This window comes from Globicephala melas, chromosome 11, assembly GCF_963455315.2.
Source record: "Globicephala melas chromosome 11, mGloMel1.2, whole genome shotgun sequence".
In the NCBI taxonomy this organism is placed as follows: Eukaryota; Metazoa; Chordata; class Mammalia; order Artiodactyla; family Delphinidae; genus Globicephala; species Globicephala melas.
In genome coordinates, this window is record NC_083324.2 from 56,494,249 (window position 1) to 56,517,293 (window position 23,045).

Genomic DNA, 23,045 nt, shown 5'->3' on the forward strand with positions numbered 1-23,045 from the left:
ATTTTTATACTAATAATTGAGTGTTACTTTTACTATATACTATTCTTATTTTGTGATTTTGATTTTGGAACATGCTCTTATTACTGATGATGATAATTGCTACCATTTATTGAGTGCATTCCATATGCCAGACAGTGTGCTTGCTAGTGTTTTCAGAAACACTGTTTCTTTAAGTTCTCCTGGCTATCATCACCCACATTTAAAAATGAGAAAAGTTGGGCTGGACAAGTCTGAGATACGGCCATGGTTTAGCACCTGGTGGGAAGCAGTCTTCTACTTCAGATCTGGTTCTGAAGCCCTGCTCTCTGCCTGCTGCTGGGTTGCCTCTCAAGTTCCAGGAGGCTTGTTTCTCACAAGTGTCTTGTCTTTGCTTTACCGATGATGGGCTTTTCCTTTCTTAATTGTATATCCCAGTTGACCTTGATGTTTGTGAATGGTAAACCGTTTTCTTTCTGACCCCTCCCCTCTGTCGAGTGTCATAGCCTATATGCCTTAGCAACTGATAACCTAATCAGTTAGCATGTAATGTTGGTAGTGAAACAAAATTGGCCTACTAGCTTTGATTTAAGGTTTCTATGAGTCTTTCATTTTATCATTTTTACCAAACTTTAATAATAATATTTCCTCATGTATGGTTTCTAGGAGTTTTTTAAGGAGATTTTTCATCTATTATTTATGTTAAGCATTTCATGTTTTATATATGTTGGTTAAGCCCATCATATTAGATTAATTTCTTTAAAATGTATGGGAAATTGTACTTTAGAAGCAAGTTTGAGAATGATAGTTTCAAATTTGAGCATGCTAATTTCTTGTTCATCTACTTGAAGGAGTCTTTTTTTTTGTAGCACACCACATCGAGCATTTAGTATGTTTTTTATTTTCTTAAATGAACTATTTCAGACATGCAAAAATATTCAAAATAATGTATACATCTTTATACTCACCATAGGCTTAAGAAGTAAAACATGTATAGATAGGGTTGGAGCCTCTGTGTCCATCTTCCATTTACCCCTTTTTCCTTACCTCCTGTAGTACTGAGTTTTAAATTAGGGTTGATTATAAAAGTTCACCTTTAATATGCTAAAACAAAACAATTTTTCTATGTATTTAAAATATATTTGTAATTTTCCATATTTAAAATTTGAGATTTAAAGTTGCATTTGCTTTATTTTTTTAACCACTTGATTAATATTTTTATTTTCCAGGTATCTTATATATGTGTATTATAGTAGGTTAGAGATATATTTATGATGTATTACCTTTATTCGTTTCTTTTTTCCTTAAACAGAGTGCAATAGAGTCTCTTTTTGGAGCATCATTAACTGGGATTGCCTATTCGTTGTTTGCTGGGCAACCTCTAACAATATTGGGGAGCACAGGTCCAGTTTTAGTGTTTGAAAAAATTTTATTTAAATTCTGCAGGTATGTAATAGTTACCTACTTGTCACATTTGTTTATGTATGTTTATAATTATATATTATTGTTACTAACTTTAGTTAAAAGTACATTGTATATTTAATAGCTGAAAAAGAGGATCTGATGAGTATACATATTTTCAATATTTTGGGGCTACTGTGTGGTCAACCCTACTCTGGCTCCTACTCTCATCCCCAGTCACCTTGAATTTAAACTCAGTGGATTTGAGTGCTGATAAGAAAATTACTTGAGGGACAATAAAAGTCCTTTGTGTTAGCAAATTTCAACCTAGTAAGAAGGTAGTTAATCTGAATTATTTATTATACGGTATGTTGGTCTTCTAAAGGAAGTTTAGAAAGCAGTGGATCTCGAAGGCTCACGCTGACTTTACCCAGCAAGCCTGTGTCACAGAGGGAGCTGCAGCTCACAGTGTGGGGTTAGTGCAGATTACTGGAGCTGGTAGCCTCGGAATTTGACATGGCAGTACTATTCCTTTTGTGAGATAAATGCAGTTGAATATTTTAGTCTGAAACAACTTGATGCTGTTAAATGTTTGATTCACTAATTTCTCTTGTTTGGATTCTTTTGCCACTGGACAAGCTGATTCTGATTCTGATCTGGCACAGTACACACATAAATAGAGAATGTAGTGGCCTCAAGTGTTTTAGACTCACTGGTAGTAATTTCTTATTTGAAATTGAATTGGAAAATGAAGTCACTGTGGTGATACTGGTGGTAGAGGAGCTGGTGGTGGTGGGGCTGGGGCGTGGCTGCCGTGTTGACGCTGGAGCATCTGGGTCTTCAGAGAGAGCGACATACATCCACTTGTTCTACAGGCTGCTTATCTGTCATTTACTCCTCATAACTGATTTCTAAAGTGAGGTCTTTGTTTTTAAAATATTTATTGCCTAGTAGATTTTCACTGTAAACCTTTTGTATAAGTAAAATATAATCATTAAGTCTACTAATAAGAAGCTAGTCTTCAGTTGAAGCAGAAAAACACATAGAGCTTTCTTTAGTCATTATTTTGTTATTCTGTAATGTGTTCTCTTTTAGAAATCTTAAGTTTTTATACTGTTCTTATTGTTTGTTATGAAAATTTTAAGTACCAGTACTGTTTGGCATGTATATGTTGATCATGTCCACATTTTTCTTTCTAAACAGAGATTATCACCTTTCCTATCTGTCTTTGAGAACCAGTATAGGTCTGTGGACTTCTTTCTTGTGCATTGTTTTGGTTGCGACAGATGCAAGCAGCCTTGTGTGTTACATCACCCGGTTCACTGAGGAGGCTTTCGCAGCTCTCATTTGCATCATATTCATCTATGAGGCTTTGGAGAAGCTCTTCCATTTAGGAGAAATATATGCATTTAATATGCACAACAATTTAGATGAACTGACCAGCTACTCGTAAGTGTTTCTGTTTCCCCTAATAGTAAATGTATTTTTGCAGAGGTGTCTGAGCAAAAGAAAATGGACTTTTTGCAATGTGATGCTCACTGTATATCTAGCTATAACTACCCAACTAGCAATACGGAGGTTGACTTGTTTGTTACAGATGAGATCTTACCAAAGCACACAGTGGATGTAAACGCGGTTGTACAAATTCAGTCATTTTTATTCACTGAAACAATTTGTCCAAGTGTGTGTATTTTTGGTTTTATGTGTAAATTGGATTGACCAATTTAAATTCAGTTGTTTGGCAACTAACCACCATATATTTATATATTCTTCATGTTTTGCATTTTCATTAACGTTTTTGAAACTTGATCATTTTTATTGGAAGTTATTTTAAAGTGTAATTTCAGTGCAGTGTTGTATGTTGTTTAGTGGATTATTTTCTTTGTGATAAGAAAAGCATGAAATGAAAATATTTTAGGACTCTAGAATAAAATAGGATTTGAGAAGTAATTATAATAGTTACAAAGGGTTGGCAAACTTGTTTAAACTTGAAAAAGGTTATTAAAATTAGACATACCGAGGTAGATGCCTGTATTTGCTGTCTTGAGCACAGTTGGTATGAGCATGAGCCTGCATTTGATTAACTTTCCTGGAGGAACGTGGTTACCAAAAGCCTTCCTTCCTCCTGCCCCCCTCGGCCCCAGTCCCTCACTTCACACCCCTCCTCCTCTCGCTGTCCTCACACACTCTCGACTTTGATGCACAGAGGAGGGAGGGATGTGAAACTTCCTATAAGACATTGACCTATTTGAAAATATTAGTGACACTTTGATGCCAAATCTATTTTGTGTCATTTTCTTTGTTCTTAAACTAGTTAATTTTTTAAATGTTATTTGTTGTCTTCTCTCTTTCCCTGCTACTTTGATCTTTAAAAAGCATGGTTTTTATAGCTAGTGCCAACCAGTTAGAGCACTGTTTCCTACCTGTGAACCTCATTTGTTCAGCTAACATTCTGTGACCAGGCACTGTGTTAGGAATGTTGAGTAATATATTCATGTCAGTGTTCGCCATTCATATCGTAGCCCCTTTTGTGTATGAAGAAACTGAGGCTCGTGGAGGTTAAAACTTGACTTGGGTCAAACAGCTAGTAAATGATAGAGCCTCAGTTGAATCCAAAGTCTAGCCACCTGCCTTTTCTCAAACAGCTCATAATCCAATTGAGAATATTCTTGTTTCTTTTCATTTTTTAAATCCATATTTAGAGATTTCTTTGCTTATGTATGTGTTTCTAGCTTTTTCAGGCAGGTGAGATAGTTCTGGATATGAACTGAACTCTCTGATTGCTTTGACTCTCCTAGTCCTGTCCTGAAAAACTATGTTTTACCTATTACTTTAAGGATGGATCTTAAGATGAGTAAAGGATGAGCATGAGCAGGTAGGGCTAGAATTAGTAGGAGTATAACTTATACTGGTTCCCAGTGCATGTTGTGTGTGTGTAGGTGGGAAGGCGGCAGCGGCTCCTGTGGAGGTAAGTGGTAAGATTTAGTGGAGGCTGACCGTGTTAAACATGGTGGTGTCTTCTCAGATTTTTAAAGAAAATAGTACTGCCCCAAGGGATATATCTAACCAGTTTCATTAAGTAAACATTTTATTGGTATTTCTATTAGCTTTGTTATATTTATATAAGCCAAACTTTATTCCATTCCATTGTTTCTGATATTTTCACTTTTTAGTCTCCATGCTTTGCAACATGGAAAAAAGTTAAGAAGTTAAAAACTACTCCATTGTGTGACTGATTTAATAAAATGTAAACATGAAATGCAGAATGGTTAAAACTACCCAATTCTGATTTCTCAGATGTGTATGTGTTGAGCCTTCTAACCCTGGCAATGAAACTCTGAAGGTGTGGGAGGAAAGGAATGTAACGGCACACAACATTCCCTGGGGGAACCTCACTGTCTCTGTGAGTATATGTGAAGTGAAGGCTGGTGCAAACAGTAACCTTGTTATTTAGCTTTTCCTTAGTAAACCTAAATTTCCTTCTTGATTGATGGATATCATATGTTTTCAGAATATAGAGTTGTGTTGACCAAATAGAAGTTACCACATTTTTATTTATCATGTACTGAAGTGTATAGGTTGAAAAGAATGAAGCTGGTAGGAAGGGAGATCAAGATGGACTATATTTGGCTTCCAAGATATTAATTATTAAAAAGATTTGAATAATCTTCTGGTTTCTAATTCCTCTTGGATTCATAAGTTCATAGGCCTGTGGTTGCTGGTCCTCAGGTCGACAGTTCCAGCAGCTCTTACCCACTTGCGCCTTCTGTTGATCAGTCCATCTGCTCCGGCAACTGCTTATTTAGAAGATGAGGAATGCTCGTACTGAACCTGTTTACCTTGTAGAGACTAGTATGACTTCAGCACTGAAGGAAAGGAAAGGAAAGGAAAAAGGACAGAAACATATAATGAGCACCTACTGGGTATTGAGCACTATTACATACATATTTTTGTATTCTGTTGGGAAATGTTGTCCTAGCCCTAGAAATATCTGTTTTGGACACTTCCCAGGTTGGGATTTAGAAATAAAGATGTCCAGTGATGCTGGCAATATCAATTAAAACCAAGATCCCTTGAGCTTCTCTGGTGCTTTTTATATCATGTAAGCAATTGTAGGTCATTCTTTTCTCTCTAAGGGTGATAGCTCCTAAATATGTAACTGGAGGGATTTCATCTGAAATTTTATCCCATTGATAATTTACATCTGTACTGTCCGGTACAGTAGTCACTGCCATATGTGTCTATTTAACTGTACGTTCAATAAAATTAATTAAAAGTTCAGTTTCTTGGCTTCACTAGCCATGTTCCAAGTGCTCAGTCCTGTCGAGTGACTGACTGCTGGCTGGCTGTACAGGACGGTGCAGATACCTGACATCTTATCATCACAGACAGTTCTGGGGACAGTGCTGATGTAAAGCACTGTGTGTCAGTAATCAGCTTAGAATAATACTTTACTGTTTTATATTAGAATAATATTTTATTAACTCTGTCTATTTTGTTGTGAAAGAGGTAGAGTTAATAGAGGTGCCTATATGAAAGTGATTTGTTAAAAAAGCTCATTTCATGATGAATAGGATGTCTTAATATTTTAGATTATGTATATGGTCTTTTCAGTGTATTTTCTTGATATCCATCAGGGCCATGTTAGGTTTTTTTGTGTAGCTATAGCTTTTATTTCTATGATCCATGTTGTAAATTGTAGGATTACTAATCTTAGCACGTAGAAATTGAGAATAATGGAAACTTTGCTTTTCTTTCAGTAAACCTGAGTTGTATTTTATTTTTGCGGTATGCGGGCCTCTCACTGTTGTGGCCTCTCCCGTTGCGGAGCACAGGCTCCGGGCGTGCAGGCTCAGCGGCCATGGCTGAGCCTAGCCATGGCCGCTGGGCCTAGCCGCTCTGCGGCATGTGGGATCTTCCCAGACCGGCAGGCGGACTCTCAACCACTGCGCCACCAGGGAAGCCCTGAGCTGTATTTTTAAAATGAGTCTCATTAGAATCTAAGTAAGGAAAAAAGGACTTCAGTTGCATGTGCCTTTGTTAATCTCTGGTTGCCTTTCAGTTATTTTTCCCCCCAGAGGAAAATCAAGTCAATATATTTCTATAATTGTATTATGTTATATTATTGACTATATTATTGATTTTATTAATGGAAATATTTCAGTGGTCACTTTACTGCTCACAGTCCCATGCATTAATCTCACCATCAGAAAAGTCAGAAAGGGGCTTCCCTGGTGGCACAGTGGTTGAGAATCTGCCTGCCAATGCAGGGGACACGGGTTCGAGCCCTGGTCTGGGAAGATCCCACATGCCGCGGAGCAACTAGGCCCGTGAGCCACAACTGCTGAGCCTGCGCATCTGGAGGCCGCGATAGTGGGAGGCCCGCGCACTGCGATGAAGGGTGGCCCCCACTTGCCGCAACTAGAGAAAGCCCTCGCACAGAAACAAAGACCCAACACAGCCAAAACTAACTAAATAAATAAAAGCTGAGCTGATGTCCTTCTTCACTAAAAGAAAAAGAAAGAAAAGTCAGAAAAGCCAAGCACAGTTTTTATTATTGATTCGAATTTAATAGTTTAACCATCTCTTATTCAGCATTCTAAAGGCAGAGTCGTAATTTTCTATAGCTTTTGTTGTAAGCAACTTGTTCAGAGGTAAAGGAAAGACAGTGAAATTGTTGAACAAGAATGCAAACAAATATTTGGGAATTAATAAAAGGCTTATATTGAGATATATGAGCCTTTCACTAAAGGAAATAAGGAGTTGAAAGAAAGGAGTGGAGTGTATGATGTGAATAACTTGACAAAAATACAGTATTTCATTTCAGTGACTTAAGATGCAGATTTGTCAAACCATGACCTCTCTGAACTCAGGATATGTATTAAAATTGATTGTGTGTTAATGTTGACTTGATAGTGTTTCTTCTAAGTGAAACATAAAATAATGGTGTGCCTTATGATCAGTAGCATCTTAGAGTCAAAGAAGTTCTTAGTAATTTATTGGCTGTCTGAGAATCCCCTTCAATCCCTTCCTTTTTCTGTTTTTTCCCCTTTTTTCAGGAATGTAAAATCTTTCATGGTACATTTGTAGGATCAGCTTGTAGTCTCCATGGACCTTATATTCCAGATGTGCTCTTTTGGTGTGTCATCTTATTTTTCACAACATTTTTTCTGTCTTCATTCCTCAAGCAGTTTAAGACCAAGCGCTATTTTCCTACCAAGGTAATTGGGGTTTAATTTTGGAGTTCTTGTAATAGTCATGTTTTTAGTTTTCATTTCCTTGGTTTGGTTTATTTCAAAACAATAAGATATTGTTTGAAGTTAGTACTTTATGTCATATAGCTATAAAGAAATTATTCATAGTGAAAAGTGTATATTCCATGTCTGAGCTAACAGTAGGAAGACAATGCTATCATGAGAGATGATAGGTTAGTTGTCAAATGTGTTTCTTATCTTTTGCAAAAAATATTAGTTATAAATGTATTTCACTGATACATTGTCACTAATTAAAAAAAAACCTCATTCACACTTTCTAGTGGCATATTTTAGTCTGTGAAAGATATGAATTGTTTAGAAAGGACACATAGTATTTTTGTGTTTATACTAACGAAACCCCTTTAACATAGGTGCGATCGACAATCAGTGACTTTGCTGTATTTCTCACCATAGTAATAATGGTTGCAATTGACTACCTTGTAGGAGTTCCATCTCCTAAACTTCATGTTCCTGAAAAATTCGAGGTAATGATTAAAACACTTGGCTATTTGTTACTTGGAAATACCAAAGTACTTTAAAGTGAGATACCGCCTCCTAAGTAGTTATTTCTAAAATATGCATAGTCTCTCTGAAGAGCTGATGCTTTGAAAGCAAAAATTATATATATGCCTCACATATATAAAAAAATGAAAGGATGAACAGAGACAAGTGAACATATTTAGGAAATAAGCAAGAAGGTATCAAAGCTGGCCCATCAGGTAGAGTGAATGAAAATATTCATGGTGAGGAGTTGGGAGTCATTTAAAATTTTTGACCCTTCTCTCATAGCTGGAGTTCACAATATACTTTCCAGGTGAAAGAAACATTCTTTATTCCTTTATAAAGGAGTAACTCAAACTTGAATTTATAAGAGTGGCAAGGGGATCCTCATTAAAATTTTTAGAAGGGTGGTATATCTGACAGTAATTGGAAAGCTTTGTGTAACACTTCCCAGCAGAATCAAGAGAGAATCAATTTTTTTTTCCACAAGAAAAATGATACTTAATCTGAGCATCCATGAACTCTTTGGTTTCATTAGCAAACTACAGTTCTTTTGTATACAGTATATCATGTGCATAACACAGCATTTGATAATTATTTTCCTTTCTAAGTTAGAGGTGGTAGCTTTTGAATACTTTCTGGAAATTTTTAATAGTCAAATATTTGTGTCACTGCTTATATTTACATTTAACTAATTATATGACTTCTTCTATAAGCAGAAGATTTAAAGGGGATTAGGAATAAGGAATATAACGAAGATAAATTTAGTCTGTTCTCTCTCTCTGGGATTGAAAAATAACATTATTTTAAAAACCAGGGTGCTCAAAAGTAGAGGTGGAAAATGATCCAGCAAAATTGTATGAATCTATTTATATTTTTATCTAAAAATAAGAAAAATTAAGCTTTATAATATTTATTGTATGAATTTTACTATAAGGATAATTATAAGTAACATAATACATAAATGAGTATAGCATCATTGGGTATATATTTTTTTGCTGCTAAGAGTATATAATTTTTTTTTTTTTTTTTTTTGCGGTACGTGGGCCTCTCACTGCTGTGGCCTCCCCCGTTGCGGAGCACAGGCTCCGGACGCGCAGGCTCAGTGGCCATGGTTCACGGGCCCAGCCGCTCCGCGGCATGCGGGATCCTCCCGGACCAGGGCACGAACCCGCATCCCCTGCATCGGCAGGCGGACTCTCAGCCACTGCCCCACCAGGGAAGCCCCAAGAGTATATAATTTAAAAAGTTTTGGAGACCTTTGTTTAAAAGCATAGATATTGAGCCACTAAAGATTTTAGGCCATTAAGAGGTGACTATATCAAAGTCATTCTGTTTTTACCAAGTCTTACAAATAGACAAAACTATAAATTACATTAATGTAATTTCCTGTAATCCTGGTCCCATTTCCTTATTCTGGTTCCAAATATATCCTTGTTATTCATTTATCTAGCTTTCAAGTAGCAAACTGATTTCAAGGGGTTTAAAATACACTTGGGGAAACAAGTTAAGAAACAGTTAAGAATATATGCATTGTATACATAAAACATATTTATTCATGTGCAGTATTGAATATGAAGCAGTATAATGTATATCAGTGTGGGAAAATTATAATATCTGTATTCAAAAACAGTAAATTTCCCTTTTGTGTTGACAGATGTTTTCATGTAGAAAAAACAGGCTTAATATGACATCTAAGTAGTAGAAGCATTTAAATTTCAATATATCCAATATCCTCCAAGAATGCTAAACTCTTATGATCTCTAAAAATGTTTTATTATAAAAAAATTTTATGTTAACAGCATTGAAATAGATTTTTAAAGTGCCAGATTTTTGTCAGCCAATGCTTTGGAAAAATAGTGTAGCGAGGCCCAGTTCTACTTTAGTACTGACCCTGACAAGATCACTAGTCTGTAGGATCTCCAAAGCAGTTTAGATTAGGAGTTGATCTAGTAGGTAGATTGATTTCACTTTATATGAAGTAGATAGGCATGTGTTGAAAGGACACTCTACTTCACTTATCTATTCCTGCATAACAAACCTCCCAAAACATCATACCTTTAAACGACAACACTTTTTTTGTTCATAAATGTGCGACAGTTGGGACTAGGCTTAACTGGGTAGTGCTCTGGTCTCCTGGTTTGAGATCTTATACGTGGCTGCAGTCTTTATTGCCTTGATGGGAGCATGTCTGGGTGCTCAGTTCAGATGGCTGAAGAAGCTGGGTAATTGCCTCCCACCCCGTCTCATCACATTGTGTCTCATCACATTGTGTCTCATCCTCAAGAAAGCTTATCCAGGCTTACTCAGAGCTTAATCTCAGGGTTCCAGAAGGGTTAGAGAAGAAGCAGCAGGGTCCCTTGAGATCAGGACTCAGAAATCACAGGGTTACTTTGGCCTTATTCCCAGGTTCAAGGGGAGGAAATAGACTCCCCTTCTAGGTGGAAAGAGTGGCTGAGTCACGGGGACAAGAGACCTGCCTCTAGGGATGAGAATTCCTATGGCTGTCTCTGCAAATAATTCACAATATATCCCAATATTTAATCCAGTCCTTTCCGATCCCTTGGCATTTGTTGGGGTAGACAGTCTGTGCTGTGGAAATTTTGTGCAGTAGGAGAAGGAAGCTTTTTTTTCTTTCCTTCTTTTAATCCTTAAATGTTTTAACAGCCTACTGATACAAATAGGGGCTGGATCATAAGCCCTTTGGGAGAAAATCCTTGGTGGACCTTATTAATAGCTGCTATTCCAGCTCTGCTTTGTACCATTCTCATCTTTATGGATCAACAAATTACAGCTGTAATCATAAACAGAAAGGAGCACAAGTTGAAGGTAATTTTAAAATTTTGTCCCAAGAATTGTTTCTTTGAGTTGGAGATGGTGAAAATTAATTTCTTCTCTCTTTATAAGTAGTATAGAGTTTTAACCTAAAAGAACAATATAGGCTTACAAATATTCATGTTTGTTTCACTTTTCAGAAAGGAGCTGGCTATCACCTTGACTTGCTCGTGGTTGGTGTTATGTTGGGAGTTTGCTCTGTCATGGGACTTCCATGGTTTGTGGCTGCAACAGTGTTGTCAATAAGTCATGTCAACAGCCTAAAAGTTGAATCTGAATGTTCTGCTCCAGGGGAACAACCCAAGTTTTTGGGAATTCGTGAACAGCGGGTTACAGGGCTAATGATTTTTATTCTAATGGGCCTGTCTGTGTTCATGACTTCAGTACTAAAGGTAAAAAATCTCTTTATTGCAATGTTTTAAAATCTTTCTTTATCATAAAATTTATACTTGGTTGTATGAAAATGAAACATTAAAATATCTAAAATTAGTTTCATTTCCTAGAATTTACTTGGAAAATAATATTTTGGAATGGTGGTTAGTGTAGTAGGCATCAGTGTTAGATTGTATCCTTTTAAAAAATAATGTAGTTTAAACAAACAAAAAATAATAATAATGTAAAAGGGTAGTATTAAAGACTATAGAGTTTAGGAAGGAGTTAATCCATGGCTTAGTTATGATCTAAAAGAAGAATATACCAGAGGATTTTATAAGCATATTAGAGGAAATAATATTGAAAGATAGATGAAACAGTTATTTGACCACAATGTAAAAAATAATATTGCTATTAATTGAATTAATACATTCTTCCTGACAAAGAACGTATTAATGAAATGAATGTATTAAATGAAATATGAGTAGTAACACTCGTTAGGAAAACAAAACGAGCTAATACTATAAATGAAGCATGTAAGAAATTATACTTTATGATAAACCTCTTTTAGTCACATCTGATCTTTACTGTACACATTCTACCTAATCTAGTGATTTAATAAAAAACAATAGCCATAGCAAACGTAGCTAAGTATCTAATCTTAAATCTTCTATTCATCATGGAAGAGCTCAACTCCATTTTTTTTGGTGTTTCAGTTATGTTTGTTGTAAAGAAAATAAGTAAAAAGTTGTAAACTATTTATAAATTAGGGTACAAACGTGGAGTGTGTATGTGTGTGTGTGTTACATATTAACTAAAAGAATTGTAGTTAATACTAGAATTCTTTGGCCTCCTTTCATGGAGCCAATTAATTGACCAAATATTTGTTGAGTACTTTCTGTGCTATTAAGTACTGAGGCAACAATAATAAATCGGACACTTTATTGTCTACTTTGAAAAACTTGGCAATCTACTTGGTGAAACAGATAGGCAAATGGGCAATTACTGCATAGTGGTGAGTATATTGTTAGAGGTGCTTGGGACAAGAGGAGAAATATGTAGTGCAGTCTTATGGGGTTGCTGCGTCTCCTGATGAAGGTTGCCCTTTACATTTTTTAAGTAGTTCTAAAAATTTTTAAGTATTAACTGCTTATAGGCAGAAAAATTCAAGTAGAATATCAAGAAAGCTCTAAAATAAAAAGTTAGTCTATTTTCTCTCACTTTCCAAAAGCAACTTTCCAGAGGTAAACTTTTTACTCCTTTGTTTTTTAAGTTATTTTGTTAGTTAACACCATTATAGATTTATATACTTTTATAATTTTATTTTTCACTTTATTATCTTTAGACTGAATCTCTTTGCCTAAGACAGTGATTCTTAAAGTCTAGTTCAAGGACCTCTGGGAGTCCCTGACACTCTGTCCGGGGTCTGCAGGAGCCTCCCTTTCCCATTTATGCGACTGTGTTGAGGCCGGGTTGTCTTCATAGACTTTGGCCAGAACGATGTATTGTAGCAGATTTAATGCAGGTGCAGATATGAGAGTGTAGTCGTCTTCTGTTAAGCCACCCGTTAAAGAGATTTACAGAAATACAGAACAGCGCTGCCCTTCTCACCTAATCTTATGTTCTTTGGAAATTATAGTTTTCCAGTAAAAATATGTTTTTTATATTAACTTGTAATAGGTTTATTATTATTTCGAAGTGAGTTTAAAAATAACTATTGGGACATCCCTGCTGGCGCAGTGGTTAAGAATCTGCCTGCCAATGCAGAGGACACGGGTTTGATTCCTGTTCTGGGAAGATCCCACATACTGTGGAGCAACTAAGCCCGTGCGCCACAACTACTGAGTCCGCGTACGCCACAGCTACTGAAGCCCATGTGCCTAGAGCCCGTACTCTGCAACAAGAGAAGCCACTGCAATGAGAAGCCTGTGCACTGCAACACAGAGTAGTCCCTGCCCTCTGCAACTAGAGAAAGCCCGTGTGTAGCAACCCAACACAGCCAAAAATAAAATTAAAAAACTATTTAAAATTTTTCTTTTAATTTCTAATATGGTGAATATCTATTTCCCACATACCTATATACCTATTTATATATCTATACCTATGTCTCTCTCTCCCTCTCTCTCTCTCTCTCTCTTTCTCTCTCTCTCTCTCTCTCTCTCTCTATATATATATATATTCCACGTAAGAGTATTTGGGGGGAGGGTCCTCAGTACTTTTTAGGAGTATAAAGGGGTCCTGAGACCAAAAACTTGAGAGCCTCTGACCTAAGTTTATGTCTTTCATGAGGATTTACCCCAAACATCCCATTCTCCCTTTCATCAGTTGTTTTTGGTTGGCTGTGTTTTTAGTTTTATTATTATTGTAAAGATTACCAACATTTACACTCTGTGCTTTTTCTGTAAGTTAAATTATAGCAATGTAAGCCCTCTGGGAACACGTAATCAGTATTATGATGAAATAAATATTCGCTGAGGACTAGGCGGTGTGATCAGCCTGCGTGGAGGCAGAAATAACCCTTATTTCCCCAGACTCCTGCGGTTTCAGAATAATAGTCCAAGCCACAAGACCTGAGAAGTTTTCTTAATATTTGTTGACTTCTCTTACTTAAAAAAAAAGTACATATACAGGTTCCACTTTTTCTTGTATTTCTTTTCTGTATCTCTAAAGGAATTCCTTGAGTAATTTTTTCATGTCTGGTACCATAATTAGTAAACTTTCAGAGTTCTTGCATGTTTCAAAATTACCCTCTATGATTGATAGATGGATATTCATTTCAAGTTTCAAATTTATTTTTCTTTGAGTCTTAAAGTTTTGTTGCCTAGAGATCAGTGGTTCTAGTAAGAGGTCTGATATCTATTTGGTTTTTGTGTCTTCAGAAGCATCTTCTTCCTTTCTAGAAGCTACCAAAATATCCTTTTTACTCTTAGAGTTTGGAAATTTCACTAGGATATTTAGGTAAATAGAAACTTTTAATTTACCTTGCTTCTCTCTCTGTGGGTCATTTTACTCTAGAAACTTATGCCTTTAACTGTGGGAGTGTTCTTCAGTTGTTTATTTCCTTTTCTTTATTTTCTCTTAGATATTTCTTCACTTTCAATTAGACAGATACTAGACTTTCCAGATATGTTGTTACATTCCTCTTCTCTACTCTCTCTCACTGTTAAAATTTCCTCTATTTTCTTTATCATTTTATTGATCTCTTTAGTCTTATCAAAATCGTTGTTACAAAATTCTTTTAAATTATTTTGATAATTGTATCTTTAATTTCTGGGAGTTTTTTTTTTTTCATTCTGGTTATTCATTTCTCTTAGCATTCTGAAGTTGCTTTATGGATTAAATATTTTCTTGAGATTCCCTGAGGATACTGATTAGATTTTTGATATGTTTTCTTTTCTCCCACGGTCCTTAGTTAAGGACATACGAGGTTGTTTACTAGAGAATGAGTGTGATTCTCCTCTGGCTGTTAGGTCTTTTTTCCTTATAGGTCTCTCCCTTGGGTGAGTGCTGATTGTGGTGTTTGAATCAATGAATGGGGCCTGTTGCTGGCTTTCCTGTGGGATGTCTGGGCATGGACTAGGTAGGCAGTTTGGGATCCCCCTAACTGCCAAAGTAACAAGGACATTCTTTTTCAGGCTGGTGTTTGTTTATTATACGTATTGTAAATGGTATTGTATAGCAGTCACTGTAGGGGTAGTGATAGTAATAATAATGGCTAACCCTTTTTGAGTGATTGATATGTACCATGTGCTTTTCTGAATATTTTATGAATTTGAAGTTTTTTAATCTTCAAGGCAATCTGATACAGAAACTAAAATAGAGAGATTAAGGCTCAAGAAGAGGTAAACTGGGTTTTTAGGCCAAGTAGTCTGATTGTAGTACTTCTGCTCTTAACCACGGAACACAGTCCCTTCTTAGGAGGGAACATGTAGATGGTAAATGATTCTTCAAGGAGGTTATTGTTTACTAGCATTTTTCTTTGTTATAGAAAAGTCTCATCACTGAAAGATCTTTTAACTCTATCTCATAGGCACTGACTATGTTTTTATGTATTTTTTATGTGAAATTGTTCTGGTAACATGGGTTCTAATTGTGGTCATTTTACTTACAGTTTATTCCAATGCCTGTTCTGTATGGTGTTTTCCTTTATATGGGAGTTTCCTCATTAAAAGGAATCCAGGCAAGTCTTAAGCATTTAATAACTTTGTAAAAAAAACTTAAACATTTTATATTTGCAATGATTGTTTTTCTGATGGTAGTGATTTATTCTCTGATATTTTGGGGGCAGGTTAACTAGTGACTTCAAATCCACATTTTCCAAGTAATTATTGCTTACTGAACATTTTTTTCCCCCTGAGAGTGAGATCATGAACTATTATGTCCTTACCTATTTTTAATTGAAGCTAATGAAAGGTAACTATCAATGAAGACTAGTATAGTAAAAGGGAGGATCAAAAGGATTGGAATGGGGGAAAAGGGGCTATTTCTGACATGTTAGAACAGTAATTTCAGTTGCTTAAAAAGAAAATGTAGATATTTTCTATAACCATGGTAATACCTGCCATTTGTATGGTGCAGTACAGTTTATAGAGCCTAGTATACAGATGATTTTCTGTGATCCTCAAAACAACTTTGGGATATGAAAGGAAGAAGTACTAATTTTGTAAATCATGAAACAGAAATAGACTTACTGAAGGTTTTTAACTAAGTAAGCAGTGGAGCCAAGGCTAGAATCTAGTGTTTTCACTACTCTGTTTTGTCTTATTTGTAGTATTTCTTGGGAAACAAGCTGATAGAATGAATTAGAATTTGTGTGAATCCAGCCTTAGTGTAGAACGTGTAGCTGCTCAGGCAGGGTTGGCACCACTCACCCAGTCCCGGCCGTGAGCAGCGTGTGGTCCCGAGCTGCCGGCTTCCGGCTGCCGGGTATCTCAGACGCACCAGCATTTTTTTTTTCAACACAGTCCAGTATCTACTCTCCAGTGGTCAAGAGGTGATCTCATTAACTCAGCTGATTGTTTTACAACAATTTTGTGAGTTATGTAGGGCTGATCTTATTCCCGGTTTATAAATGAGGAAATTAAAACTCAAAAGGACCAAGGGATTGGCTCATCGTTTCCTTTTCAGTGGGTGAAAAATTAGTAATTGTTACCTCAGGTTATTTTCATAAAATTGGTAATGTTAGACTTAGAAAGTACCTTGGGAGATTGTTACTCTTTTATTTTACATATTAGAAAACAAGGTCAGAGAGATTAAATGACTTGTACATTTGGTTATAGCAGATAAATTTATCAAAATATTTGAATTCCCCAATTTAAAACATTTTGACTTGAGTTTTCTGATTAATGAATTACATTTGTTTAAGTGGTTGCCTTGATTTTTTTTTTTTCTCCTTGGATCAAGATGTTGTAAACTGAAACATTCTCCTGTGTTATCACGGCATATCAGGGAAGTTAGAGTTTAAATCACAAAACCCTAAAGCAGAATACAATTTCTTTTCCTAAGTAACAGAAATGATATTTTTGTTGAAAACTTTTTCTTGTTTTGCTTTCCATTCGATATCCAGTTTTTTGACCGTATAAAATTATTTGGAATGCCTGCTAAGCACCAGCCCGACCTGATTTACCTCCGCTACGTGCCCCTCTGGAAGGTCCACGTCTTCACAGTCGTCCAGCTCACCTGTCTGATCCTCTTGTGGGTGATAAAAGCTTCGGCTGCTGCAGTAGTTTTTCCCATGATGGTAAGTTTTTTTTTTTTTTTCAGACTTTATCACTAATTAATAACATTTTTATGTGTTTTGGTAGTACTTATCTTACTAATATTTATAATTGACTTTGAGTAAAGGATTTTAAGCACCTTAGGTGTTTTGAAATGTGAATTAGCCCTTTCTAGCTGTGAAACCAATAGTTTTCAAAATTGAATTTGCTTGTCATTTTCTAATTTTGGTTTGTTTTTGATTTTTAGTCCTTGGGTATAGAACACTGTTCCGTATTTTTAAACAATTTCAGAGTTTAGGACGTTTATGAAGCAAATATGGTAGCCTAACTTAAAAAGCAGAGCAACCAGAGCAACATGGTTCTTTAATAGGCTATTTCAATACATCTTTTTCAGAAATTAATAGATCTAGAAGTCAAAAAGTAATAAAGATTATAGATGATATTAATAATTCATTACATTATCATATACTTTAATAATTATTCATAATTTAATCATTAAATTATCACATTTCAAAATTGCATTTTGCAAATAGGGAATATGCATCCTTTTGTAAATATTATGCAAAAGTTGGTTTATGTACATGGCCAAAAAGAAAATCTTTAAAAATTAAAAAGTTGTGAAAATTATAGTTAATATTCCCTGATCACAAATAAATTAAATTATAAATGAATAGTGAAAAGTCACTAAAAAATATTCAAAATTATATACCATGTTCTTTGTTTTGCATACTTAGTATTATAAAAATGTCACTTCCAAGTATGAAGCCTACTAGTTTTATTGCATGTGTGTTTGTGTGTGTGGGGGGGTTGGTATCAGTGTGAACTAGGTAATTTTAAAGTTTATAGAGAAAAATAGATACCAGAGCCACAACAACATGGATGGTAGAAATATTCTGTATCTTACTGGGGTTGCTTTACAAGAGTACATGTATTTTTCAGAAGCATTAAACTCTACACCTGATATTTTTTTATTTACTATATGTAAATTGTATATTAATGAAAAGATAAAGATATAATAAATACCAGAGAATAACAAAACAAAGATAATTATAATTCAGAATTCCTAGCTGGGTGCGGGGGTGAGGGGCTTGACTGTTCCTGTGCTAATACCATGGTGTTTTTTTTTTTTTTTAAAGGGAATTCCTTTATTTTTATTTATTTATTTGTTTGTTTATTTATTTATTTATGGCTGTGTTGGGTCTTCATTTCTGTGCGAGGGCTTTCTCTAGTTGCGGCAAGTGGGAGCCACTCTTCATCGCAGTGCTCGGGCCTCTCACTATTGCGGCCTCTCTTGTTGCGGAGCACAGGCTCCAGACGCGCAGGCTCAGTAGTTGGCTCATGGGCCTAGCTGCTCCGCGGCATGTGGGACCTTCCCAGACCAGGGCTCGAACCCGTGTCCCCTGCATTGGCAGGCAGATTCTCAACCACTGCGCCACCAGGGAAGCCCACCATAGTGTTTTGATAACTGAATATTTACAAATTGCTGTCAAGTCAGCATAGCTAATACAGTATGAAGTTGGCATAGGAATTGACAAATAGATCAGAAAAACAGACTAATGAGTCCAGAAATTTGTAAGGATATATGAGAATTTACCACCTGAATAACATAAGCGGATTATTTCATTAAAGGTGTTAATTCATTTAAATGGGAAAATTTAGTATATAGTATTAGAAGATTTGACTGAATACTGGGAGCTAAATAAAGTTGCTATCTTACCATATTCAGAAAGAAATAATAAATCAATTCAGGATTTAAATGTTAAAATGAATTGGAGTAGAAAATCTTGAAGATTATTTGTATAATCCAGTGATTGAAGGTAATTTTTCAAAGAAGGTAGAGAAATCCAACAGTAAAAGAAAGATGATATGTTTGACCACATGATAATTGTTTTGTTTGTCCTTATTAAAATCAGATAGTGAACTGGGAGAAAATATTTGTAACATATAAGACAGGTAAAGTGTTTCTGTCCAAACTACACAGAACTTTTAGGAATTCATGAACAGAAGTCAATTGAAACCCTCCTCAGTGTTGGTGGGAATGTAAATTGGTTCAGCCACTATGGAGAATACTATGGAGGTTCCTCAGAAAACTAAAAATAGAGCTGCTACTGTATGATCCAGCAGTCCCACCCCTGGGCATGTATCCAGAGAAAACCATAATTCGAAAAATACATGCACCCCAGTATTTATTGCAGCACAATATAATAGCCAAGACATGGAAGCAACCTAAATGTCCATCAACAGATGAATGGATAAAGATGATGTGGTATTTATATATACAATGGAATGTCACTCAGCCATAAAAAAGAATGAAATAATGCCATTTGTAGCAACATGATTGGACCTAGAGATTATCATACTAAGTGAAGTAAGTCAGATAGAGAAAGTCAAATATCATATGATATCACTTATATATGGAATCTAAAAAAAAAAGATACAAAGGAACTTCTTTACAAAACAGAAACAGACTCACAGACATAGAAAACAAACATACGGTTACCAAAGGGGAAAGGTGGTGGGGAGGGACATATTAGGAGTTTGGGATTAACATATACACACTACTATTGTACATATAAAAGGTAATCCACAAGGACCTATTGTATAGCACAGGGAACTCTACTCAATATTCTGTAATAACCTCTATGGGAGAAGAATCTGAAAAAGAATATAGGTACATGTATATGTATAACTGCATCACTTTGCTGTACACCTGAAACTAACACAACATTGTGAATCAACTATACTCCAATATAAAATAAGAATTTTTTTAAATTAAGTAAAAAACAAAAACAGAAGAGGAAGTCCAAATGTCCAGTGAACATTTGAAAACATCTTCAACCTTAGCAGCAGTTAAAGGAAAGCAAATTAAAGAATAACGTGTCTTTTTCACTAATATAATTTGAAAGTTAAAACCTAATGCTGGAAAATGGGTTCTCTAATGCATTGCTGAAGAGACTTTTAAAAATTATATCTACTTAAATAATGTACATAATGTAAAGTAATCATAAAAATTAATAATCATGTTTGTGAAGACACTCATGGTTAATCTGCTTTATAGTTTTATGCAGAGTTCAAGGGATTTATATAGGAAAAGGCTAAAAATCTCATTTCCTTTATGTCTTTGAGCAGAAAGTTGAAAAAGATAAATAGGTGACTCAGTTTCTTTGAAATAAGATGGTGTATGGGGCTTCCCTGGTGGCGCAGTGGTTGAGAGTCCGCCTGCCGATGCAGGGGACACGGGTTCGTGCCCCGGTCCGGGAAGATCCCACATGCCGCGGAGCGGCTGGGCCGGTGAGCCATGGCCGCTGAGCCTGCGCGTCCAGAGCCTGTGCTCCGCAACGGGAGAGGCCACAACAGTGAGAGGCCCACGTAAAAACAAAAACAAACAAACAAACAAAAAAATAAGATGGTGTATGAAGTCATTTTAAAATAAAATATGTGAAGTACTTTTCAATTTACGATTTAATAAATACTTTTTCTCCAAGTGATATAATTTGCATATTTTTAGATGTTACTTAATATTCTCTCCATCACTTTTTAAAGGTTCTTGCGTTAGTCTTTGTACGCAAACTCATGGATCTGTGTTTCACAAAGAGAGAGCTTAGTTGGCTTGATGATCTCATGCCAGAAAGTAAGAAAAAGAAGGAAGATGACAAAAAGAAAAAAGAGAAAGAGGTAAAAAAAGAATTTTAAATATACACTGTTCACTTCTTTTTTAATATTTTGTACCAAGTAGCAAGCACTATTATAGTCACTTTGATGGAATCAACTCCTTTAGTCCTCCTAAGAACCTTATTATTATAAAGTGTAAGTACTTTTATTATCCCCACTTTACAAATGAGGAAACAGAGAGAGAGAGAGAGAGAGAGGTTAGTAGGTAGTTTGTCCTAAACACAGGCTCATACCCATTTTACCAACTTGCCTTTATCCCTTGCCTTTATGTACATTTATGTTAAATGTACATAAGTACATTTTAGCATACATTTTAATTTTAACAGCATTTTAATAATCTGGCATATATTGGGTTGGCCAAAAAGCTTGTTTGGGTTTTTCGGTAACATCTTATGGAAATGAACTTTTTGGCCAACCCAGTGTAAGGACAAAAAGGACTTTAAGTAAATATCTTTTTACAGAAAGTATAGTAAAACTTGAGTCTTTATATTCAATATTATGTACCCTTAGTTGATTTGTATACTGAGATTTACATAAATACTCTTTTCTGAATTTGATTTTTTTTAAGTAACCAGCTCAATATTATAACCTAGTAAGAAGGACAAATAAAACACTTGAGTATGTAGCATAGGTGATTTTGTTGATTTTAGTGCCTCACTTAATTTTCCCATTCAGAATATTGTTTGAAAATCAAAGATAAGAAGATATACATTTTTTAAAGTTGTGGTCCTATTTAAATAGATCTCAGAATTGCTGGGGTTTTTTTCTAATTTTTGAGGGAAATCAGCATAATTTATAACTTATTGCATAGTATTTATGGAAAAGCATTTATTAAAGTTTTGCAGACAAATGCGTTTAGGGCTTGTTGGCATTTTTTCATGGTTTCGATTGATTTTTCAGTGCTGATTTATGGCAAAATTACTGGTTGTGTATTTACTTTTCAACAAAAATTTTGACTTTTTAATTAGGACACTAATTAAAACATTTGAATTGAGTCTCCAAAATTTTTAAGAGCTTTGTTTCCTTCAAAGCTATATATGTATGTAAATGTTTATGAACTTGATGATTTTTCAAATAGGGTATAATCTTTATAAAATACTTAGGTAAAATTGCTTGCTTATTCCTGTATCAGGGAGAATAAGGTTATTTGCATATCACAAAACAAAAGTAAACCTGGCTTAAACACAAGAGCTTATTTTCTCCTATAAAAGGAATCTTGAAAGTAAGTGATCTGGTGTGATGGCTCCACAAAGTTATCAGGAACTCTGCTGCTTTTCTCCCAGCTCGGCATAGACTTTTCATCCTCAGAATCCCCTGATGGGTCAGAAGGGCTGCTGAGTTTGAGCTATCATGTCAGCATCAGAGACAGCAGGAGGTAGACCGTGGATATCTCCACCCTGCCCTCCAGAAATGGCATCCAGGAATTTCCACTGGCACCACACTGAGTTGCAAGGAGTGCTGGGAAATTTAGTTTAGGTTTTATTTTTTTATCTTTTATTATTTTTGTTAAAACTGGGTGCATCGCCACCCCCAAGTAGTGGGATTTCTATCAGTAAGACAGAGGAGAGAATGCTCTTTCTGTCTTTCCTGTACTGACCGCCCCTCCCCATCATAATTGTGTCATGATTTTGGCTGTTTCATAGCTAAGGTGTTCTCAACCTGGGGTGACTTTCTGATGGTCAAAAAGGGGCTGCTACTGGCATCTAGTGGCCTGCTGAACATCCTGCATACACAGGGCTGCCTCCCAGACAATTGTTTGGCTCTAAATGTCAGTATTGCTGAGATTGAGAAACCCTGCCTTATCCAAGTGAGGTTTTGCTTATATTATAATGAGAGTTATGAGGTTTCACAAAATTTTGTCGCTCATTGTATGCCTGTGTCATAGTTGATAATAAAATTTATGTAGCTAAATTGATATTTAAACAGTATCAGTGACTAACTTACAGAGGTGAAAGTTACAACCTCTTAAAATTAATCTTTACAAGTGGTTTTCAGCTTGTGCTACAAGTATGTGTTCATGGTAAAATTTTCAGTCATGGCAGATTAAATAATGTCAGTTTGGTTTTCTGATTCTTTAAGATATTAATATATTAATTGGTCCTCCTGGAAATATTCTGGGAAAAGTAATCTCTTCATGTATGTGCTTTAAAGGAAGCTGAGAGAATGCTTCAAGCTGGTGAAGATACTGTGCATCTTCCATTTGAAGGGGGAAGCCTCTTGCAGATTCCAGTTAAGGCGCTAAAATACAGGTGAGATGCAGCTTCATCCTTTAAAATGTGCTTCGTTTACATGTCAGATGCATGAATAAGCCATGCAA

At 35.6% G+C, this 23,045-nt stretch overlaps 1 protein-coding gene across 7 annotated transcripts in view; it reads left to right on the forward strand.

Annotated features, from left to right (window-relative positions):
* The window catches only part of SLC4A7 (solute carrier family 4 member 7), a 124,160-nt gene that overhangs the window by 92,064 nt on the left and 9,051 nt on the right, over nt 1–23,045 (forward strand). For 5 of the 7 annotated variants that reach the window (XM_030830009.2, XM_060308973.1, XM_060308977.1 and 2 more), the window contains 11 exons: nt 1,289–1,422; nt 2,581–2,826; nt 4,675–4,780; nt 7,437–7,598; nt 8,003–8,116; nt 10,800–10,961; nt 11,108–11,359; nt 15,451–15,519; nt 16,906–17,079; nt 20,600–20,731; nt 22,880–22,977. In XM_030830009.2, the coding sequence (XP_030685869.1) occupies nt 1,289–1,422; nt 2,581–2,826; nt 4,675–4,780; nt 7,437–7,598; nt 8,003–8,116; nt 10,800–10,961; nt 11,108–11,359; nt 15,451–15,519; nt 16,906–17,079; nt 20,600–20,731; nt 22,880–22,977 (1,649 nt within the window). The remainder of the gene's footprint in view (nt 1–1,288; nt 1,423–2,580; nt 2,827–4,674; nt 4,781–7,436; nt 7,599–8,002; nt 8,117–10,799; nt 10,962–11,107; nt 11,360–15,450; nt 15,520–16,905; nt 17,080–20,599; nt 20,732–22,879; nt 22,978–23,045) is intronic. The other 2 variants (XM_060308974.1, XM_060308975.1) reach the window with 2 other exon arrangements.